Below are 8,434 nucleotides of genomic sequence, written 5' to 3' on the forward strand. Positions count from 1 at the left end.
ATCCATGATTTAAATGGTGTAAATATGTAATCTTTTAAAGTTTTTTTTGAGTAAATTACATGAATGGTCCCTATGGTTTGGGGTAATTTGTGTGTTTGGTCCCTAATTTATTTTTTTAACTCAGAAGGTCCCTACTATTTGTTTTTGTTACGCGCTTGGTCCCTACGGTTTGTTTTTGTTACGTGCTTGGTCCCTATGTTACCTAAAAAGACTATTATTTAAGTAGGAAAAAAATGTTGGGGTAGGTAAGGTGAGTGGGGTGGGGTTGGGGGTGTGTTTATTTAAATAAATTAAAATATCAAGGGAAAAATAGTATCTATCTTTAGGTAAGACAAAGACCAAGTGCGTAACAAAAACAAACAGCAGAGACCTTCCGAGTTAAAAAAATAAATTAAAGACCAAACACGCAAATTAACCTAAACCATAGGGACCATTCGTGTAATTTACTCGTTTTTTTAGATGATTTCACCCCAAAATGATGTAAAAATGAAGAAGATTAGTAATATAAGCATTAGATATGAGAACTACTTGGAACACATTTAGCAATCTGTTTATTCAATTTTGCAACACACTTGCCGATTTCTAGCCCATTTAGGGATTTTTTCGTTGGGTGAAATGTATTTTTTTGGCCCAAATATGGGAAAAAGCCTAATGGATTTGAGGGATTTTGATTTTCTTTACTGCAATAAGAATTGAAATGATTAGATTAGTATATACGATGAGCTTTTGTCTTATTCTTCCATTATATGGTGATCGATCAGTTGTAAACAATGTATATTAATTATATCAAGTCTTAGTTTATGGGAATCAAATTTACTGAGTTTTGAGTCCAATTATTAGTCAAACTTGAGATTGTAAGAATAAAAATCGTACTCTTATCAAACCATGTTTGGAAGCTTAACATATAACAAACATAACTGTATTTTTATCGTTTTATCTCAAAATAACCATGGACTCTGTAAATAATGTGTAAATATTCGGGAGATAATTTTTTCTAACAAAAAAACTCAACAATATTTGAAAAGAATTTGTAAAATTTCAAAAATATAACATGAAAATTTTGATTATATTCACAAGAATAAAAATAATCAGTTATGTTGAGAAAAACTACAAATCCTTTCTAATAAATGAAGGTTTTTTTTGCCACTTGTCAAATTCTCAAGAGTTTTGCCCCATGTAATTTTATGGGAGTTTTAGATTTATTATTTTCCACTTGTCATTTTTTGAGAATTTTCATTTTTTAAAATAAAATTTCATATAAATAAAGAGAATCATTCTATTAATTTGATAATAAAGTCTCATAAATGCTCTAAAGAAGATTTGATTTTTTTTATAAATATTTCAAAAGGTTACATTATGATATGATATGTAAAATTATTATTTTATAAAATATTTAATGGTTAAATATTGATATTAAATGTTTATTTTTAATAAACCCGTGTAATACACCGGTCTTACAACTAGTTTGTTAATATGTAAACATAGTAATGTGCATGCAGGAAAAGTTTTCAAAATTGACAATTGTACATTATTTATTATTATTATTATTATTTTGTGAGCGGGTCAAAATAACTAAACTCTTTAGAACTGTTAATATATGCATACACTACTTTATTTTTAAATCTACACATTTTGTCCACAACAATATTCTTTTGTTAAATATACACTCTTTTGAAACATCATAGTGGTTAGTGGCATGACATTTTCTATAGTTATCGAATATTTTTAAAAAAAAATGTAGGGATCAATTCTGAATTTTTGTGTAAGTTATAAGTTATACCATTTAAAAAATAAAATATTATATATTATTGTGGAGAATTAAAAATGCATTAAAGATCCACGATTGGTGCATTATAGAGGTTGGGGTTTGACTTTTAAAAGGGCAGAGTCAAAATTACTCAAAGTCCACCGCCAAACTACCTTTGAGTGAGATTGCCATTTGCCCCGTGATTTAATTATTTGTATACTTTTCACTCCAACGTTGTTTTGATAATAATCGCTTTATACCATTTAACAGAACACCAATATACAACGAATGTGTACATGTCAAGATAGGGAGGATTGATCCACCATCGATTTCTTTTTATGAGTTTGACAAATAATTACTTCATTATGTAAAATTATAAAAAAACTTATATATTATTAAATTAATAGTTCCTTTTAATAAGACGATTTTATGACCTAATCATTTGAATAAGTTTTGGGCGACTCTTACCATGATTTTTTAAACAAAGCAAGTAGAGCTAAATGAGATAGAGAGTTGTATTAGTTTAGAGCATGCTTATAATGGAAAAACTAAAATACACAAGTGGACAATTTAATATATAAAAATAGAATAGATGTAAATGATGTTTTAGAGTTTAGACTAGGTTTGGGCAACTGTCCATGTAAGCAAAGCAAATACTCTTAATACCATATGAGCTCATTAAACCAATGGTCATGTTATTGTTATCCGTCTTACTTTTTCTTAATAAAGTGCCATTTTTATTAACTTAGTGTTGAGCAATAGTAAAACTTTTGGTATACACATGATTTAATGCAATTACTTAGTCATTTAATAAATATAAAAACATCACGTATCAACTAAAAACAAAAATAAAGAAGCTTTATAAATCAAAATGAAAAGTACTTTTTAATGTCTTTCCAGATAATAACTTATTTTTTTTTATCAAACTTTATTTTAAATAAAATAATAATATACTTTTTCTTATCTAGGACTATTTACATTTTTGTTAATTTACATAATTTTAAAAAACATCGTTCAAATTAAGGTATTTTAGAAATTAATGTTTGTTTGATATTAAAAAAATAAAAAAACACATTATTATATATAATAAAAAGCAATCTTAATAAAGTTGTGTTTTTATATTTTGATCATGAAAATTTCTTATTTCATATTTTGGCCACAACTCAAATTCTTATTTTGGCAACAAAAGTTTTTTTATGTTAACAAATTTGGTTATAGACTTTCGTACATTTGCAATTTTCTCTTTTTTATTTTGTTTAGTGTACACTTTCCACAATTTTCCACCCCTTTTGTAATGGTTATAAAATTCTGCTGCTGTTATAAAAAGCAAACGTGGTGCGGTAGCAGTTTAAACAAATTATTTGTGAAAACTGATCGTATCTCATTTTCGACCGCATGTTCAGTACAAATTATGAAAATCCATAGCAAAAAAAGTATCATTTGTTGTTAGCTTAAAAACGGAAGTAGCATGCATTTTTGCGTTACAAATGAAAGTAACATGAATATTCTACCTTAAAAATGAAAATAGCATGTTATTATTCGCTTAAAAACGAAAATAACATGTTATTTTTGCCTTGCAAATGAAAATAACATGCATATTTTGCCATAAAAATTAAAGTAGAATGCTATTTTTCACTTAATTTGAAAGTAACATGTCATTGTTGGCTTAAAAATGAAATACCATTCTATTTTTGCCTTACAAATTAAAGTAATATGCCATTTTTGCCTTAAAAAGCAACATGCTATTATTTCACAGTATCATGTTATTGTTGACTTAAAAATGAAAATCGTATGTTATTTTTTCCTTATAAATGATAGCAGCATGCATATGTTGCCTTAAAAATTAAAGCAACATCCTATTTATCGCTTAATTACAATTACAGTAGCATGTTATTCTTGGCTTAAAAATGAAAGTAGCATGCTATTTTTGTTTTACAAATTAAAGTAACATGCTATTTTGCCTTAAAAATGAATGTATCATGTTATTATTTAGCTCAAATTGAAAGTAACACGCTATTGTTGGCTTAAAAACAAAAGTAACATGCATATTTTACATTCCAAGTTAAACCAACATGGTAGTTCTGCCTTAAAAACGAAAGTAACATGCTATTTTTCGCTTAAAAATGAAATTATCATGTTATGTTGGCTTAAAAACAAATGTAGCATGTTGTTTTTGCCTTACAAAAGAAAGTAGCATGTATATTTTGCCTTAAAATTTAAAGTAACATGTTATTTTTTCGGTTAAAATGAAAGTAACATGCTACTTTTCAATTTAAAAAAAAAAACTAATTTTCACTTTAAAATGAAATCATTGTTGGCTTAAAAATGAATATGGCATGATATCCATCTAAAAATTAAAATAGCTTGTTATTATTGGCTTAAAATTTAAAATAACATGCTATTTTTGCCTTGGGAATGTAACATGCATATTTTATTTTAAATCAATGCCGCAAAATTTGATTTTGGTAATACCAAAATGGCATTTATCGTAATTACCACATTCCAAAAATACAAACATTGTATATAAATAACTAACTCATCTTGAACTTGACATACCACCCTGTACTGTTCCTAAGACCTTAAAAACAGTAATTTTTTTTTTGATAAATATTATAGTTTATAATTTTACAAAAATCATGAATATTTAGTAACTTAATTCAAAAAAGATATCTAAGTAGTAAGTACACAAACTAGGACTTTCCGCAACTCTCTCTTACTTGGAACCTACTGTTTGCTTTTTATGCTACATCCAAAGGGCCAATTTGTAAATTCACCCTACGCCAGTCTTTATTCTATTCATTCTTTCTTTAGTCACCTACCGGAGAGTTTAAACTTTAAACCACCGCCACCAGACATCTTCTCCCCATATATATACCGCCCTCCACTACGCCTCCACCACTCATCTCTCTTCCTGTACACATACATAGAGAGAAACAGAAACACATAGTGAAACGACATGAAGATGGGATCTGAGTTGACATACAGGCGGCACGAACCTCAACCCACGTCGGATTCTTACTCACCGAAGCCCAACAAACCATGGCTCGCTGTCACTCGCCTTGTTCGTTACATGCTCCGGGAACAACGCCTTGTGTTTGTCCTCGTCGGCATTGTCATCGCCACCTCCGTCTTCGCGATTCTTCCTTCCTCCACCAACACCAACACCTCCATCCATTCCTACTCCGTCTCCGAATCGATCCAAATGACAAACCCGAGACGATCCGTTTATCCTACTGGATTCGAGTCGTCGTTCAGTATGGGCGGGAAGATTCCTTTAGGGCTGAAAAGAAAGGGGTTAAGGATTGTGGTGACTGGTGGCGCAGGTTTCGTCGGAAGTCATCTGGTTGATCGGTTGATTGCGAGGGGAGATAGCGTGATTGTTGTTGATAATTTCTTCACCGGAAATAAAGATAACGTGATGCATCATTTTGGGAACCCTAGATTTGAGCTAATTCGACACGATGTTGTTGAGCCCTTACTACTTGAAGTCGATCAGATCTATCACCTTGCTTGCCCTGCTTCCCCTGTTCACTACAAACACAATCCCGTCAAGACAATCATATCCTTACTTATAACTAACTTCGATTACCATTCATTTTATTACTAATTAATATCATAATTTCTCAACTTTCATCTTAATTTCATCAATAGGTAGGTAGCTTTAATCATTCATCCATGTTTGAGTATTACTAATTTTCTGTTTCTGAATAGGATCCTTAGTTGCAGTTTTGATTCTGATTTGATCACATGTGACCTTCATTCATTCATTCATTCATTCGTTCGTTCATTCATGTTTGATTGTTACTAGTTTCCCTTTTGTGAATCCTTAATTCCAATTTGGTTTCTTCTCACAAAACGAACGTAGTGGGGACATTGAACATGCTAGGGTTAGCAAAGAGGATCGGAGCACGCTTCTTGCTGACAAGCACCAGTGAGGTATACGGTGATCCTCTTCAACATCCTCAAGTCGAAACCTACTGGGGCAACGTCAATCCCATCGGTCAGTTCTTTCTTCTTCTTTCTTCTTCTTCTTCTTCTTCTTCTTCTTCTTCCTGTCGCCGACAAATGTGGATGGATTTGGTAGATTCCAACCACCATATATTTGTAAATTTGTAATTAGATCTATCAAGTGGTCAATGTTTACATCAATCACCTTTTCCGGAAATTGTGATCTTAATTTTGGAAATTTGGGGGATCTGAGAAAAAACCAAACAAAGCAAACAAGATCTGAGTAGGAAGTGGGTATTTGGTGCTTTTTTTTGACAGGTGTCCGAAGCTGCTACGATGAAGGAAAGCGTACTGCAGAAACGTTGACCATGGACTACCATAGAGGTGCTGGCGTCGAGGTCGGTTTTTTAATTTTATTTTGAATATTCTTTACATAAAATTTTAATATCGTGAAAACATCCACCGATCATAAAAACAATATAATGTTTGTTTTAAGAATTAAATGAAAATACATTGTATTTTTATAACTGAAATAAGATATTTGCGTAAATATAAATTACTTTATTGATAACAGGATATGGTAATTTCTGGAGTTAAAATTATTGGTGTAAAAATAATCCTAGAGTAACTATGCCATTATATTTTGTTTAAAGTGTTGTACTTGCTTTTAATCATTGTATTTTGCTCTTGTGAAATAAAATAAAAAGATAAGGACTTGTTATTTTGTCAAAATTAAACGTTTATACGTTGAATTGTTCAGTTAGATCTATGTCTTCATTTTTAAACTATTGTGATTTTAATTTTTTTTTTTGTAACAAAATATCCTATCTATAACAAAAAAAAATACAATGTTTAAAAAGTCAACTGTCTGTTGGCGTGTCATAATGCAACTTTTATTTTATTTTTTTTGTTACAAACAACTTGTGATTACTATGCCAAAATTAAAAATTAAATGAAAAGTTAAAAAAACGCAAGGTGTTATTAATTTGAAAGTTGGTTTTGTGAAATGTATTGTAGGTACGGATTGCAAGGATATTCAATACATATGGTCCTCGGATGTGCATTGACGATGGACGTGTCGTTAGTAACTTTGTTGCTCAGGTGGGTTTTCAGATATGCTGTTATTAATTTATATTATATATTTTATGCTTCTATTTCAATCTCAACGTGGATTCATATTCTATCACTTGCAACCATTTTATGATTCTAAACCATGGATGCAGGCACTAAGGAAAGAACCTCTCACTGTTTATGGTGATGGCAAGCAAACAAGAAGTTTCCAATATGTTTCCGATTTGGTTAGGATTATCTCTATATCTCACACTTGTATTTAATATGACATATGACAACTGTTATCATGAAAAATCAACTTTCTAATGAATTTGTTTGACTTGGATCCGAAGGTTGAAGGTCTAATACGATTAATGGAAGGAGAACATGTCGGACCTTTTAATCTTGGAAACCCCGGTGAATTCACCATGCTCGAACTCGCCCAGGTATATACATATAAATATATCCTTTAATTATTTCCACTTTTTCAAAATCGGGTAAAAATGTGTAATGCTTTGGTCCCACAAATTTTCTTGTTTTTTTATAAAAATTTGACAATTTGTGATGGTCAACACAAACACATCAGGTGGTCCAGGAGACAATAGACTCGGAAGCGAAAATAGAGTTCAGGCCAAACACGGAAGATGATCCACACAAAAGAAAGCCAGATATTACAAAGGCTAAGGAGCTTCTAGGATGGAATCCGAAGGTCCCTCTCCGCAAGGGTCTCCCTATGATGGTTTCTGATTTCAGGCAACGCATTTTTGGTGATCACAAGACCACCACCACCGCCACCTCAACATAGGTGATAGGTGGGGTGTTGTATACAGTAAAGCAGTTGTATTATGTTATGAGTCTTATGACTCCATTCTCGATTGTTTCATTTTGAAATTATATACTAGTTGTCTAGTTATATATATTGATTACCTTTTATTTGAATGGATGAGTTTTTAATTTTATTGCAACTCAAAAATTATATCCTCCATTATAAATCAATTTTTTTTTTGCCACCTGTCATTATCTCATTCGTTTGGACAAATGACATTTTCTAATACTTTTGAATAAATGTTTTTCCATGTGTCATTTTCTTATTTTTTATCTTTTCTTAATTAACACATGACATTTATACCTCAATTAATAATTGCTTTAATTGAAAATAATCAGTAAGTTACAATATTACTACTTATATATATTATATTTAATATGTTTTCTTTTAAATTCAAATTTTAAATTTTAACTCTAAAATTCCAAATGTAAATAAATTTTTGTTTAAACCTTCATATTTAATTTTTTGTTTTACCCAACGCCTATAATATACGAGTTTCACAACTAGTTTGTTACAATTGGTCCTTGTGGTTTACATAATATCACACTTTGAGGACTTCCTAACTAAAAGTCACGCGAATGGTCCTTAAGGTTTCAGTTCATTGCGAAATTGGTCATTGACCCTAACCTTGTCACTTTTGAACCATTAGTGTAGGGGTAATTTTGTCTTTTCATATTGTTGTGCATCAGAGTATATAATGTAAGCCCCGCCTTGTTGCCTTATACTTCTCGTTCCTTACATCTGTTCTTCCCTCCCCACTATTCCAAAGTTGAAGAAGATGGTGATATGCCACTGTGGAAGGCCGGCGATTTTGGTGACATCTTGGACTGATTTGAACCCAGGTCGTCGATTCTGGTCATGCT

The 8,434-nt window shown here is 31.0% G+C and overlaps 1 protein-coding gene across 1 annotated transcript; it reads left to right on the forward strand.

Annotated features, from left to right (window-relative positions):
- Positions 1-4,521: 4,521 nt before the first annotated feature.
- LOC111908233 (UDP-glucuronic acid decarboxylase 2) lies at positions 4,522-7,684 on the forward strand. Its single transcript, XM_052766125.1, has 7 exons — positions 4,522-5,311; positions 5,605-5,747; positions 6,014-6,093; positions 6,713-6,796; positions 6,919-6,993; positions 7,099-7,191; positions 7,332-7,684. The coding sequence occupies exons 1-7, from the start codon at positions 4,704-4,706 to the stop codon at positions 7,548-7,550; spliced, it is 1,302 nt and encodes a 433-aa protein (XP_052622085.1). The 5' UTR covers positions 4,522-4,703; the 3' UTR covers positions 7,551-7,684.
- Positions 7,685-8,434: the final 750 nt, after the last annotated feature.

This window comes from Lactuca sativa, chromosome 8 (assembly GCF_002870075.4).
Source record: "Lactuca sativa cultivar Salinas chromosome 8, Lsat_Salinas_v11, whole genome shotgun sequence".
NCBI lineage: Eukaryota > Viridiplantae > Streptophyta > Magnoliopsida > Asterales > Asteraceae > Lactuca > Lactuca sativa.

Excerpts from the sequence above, each read along its gene's own strand:
- LOC111908233 (XM_052766125.1), top strand. The coding sequence starts at position 4,704 with ATGAAGATGGGATCTGAGTTGACATACAGGCGGCACGAACCTCAACCC. Across the intron at positions 6,094-6,712 it reads ATAGAGGTGCTGGCGTCGAG|GTACGGATTGCAAGGATATT; the intron begins GTCGGTTTTTTA and ends AATGTATTGTAG. Across the intron at positions 6,797-6,918 it reads TTAGTAACTTTGTTGCTCAG|GCACTAAGGAAAGAACCTCT; the intron begins GTGGGTTTTCAG and ends CCATGGATGCAG.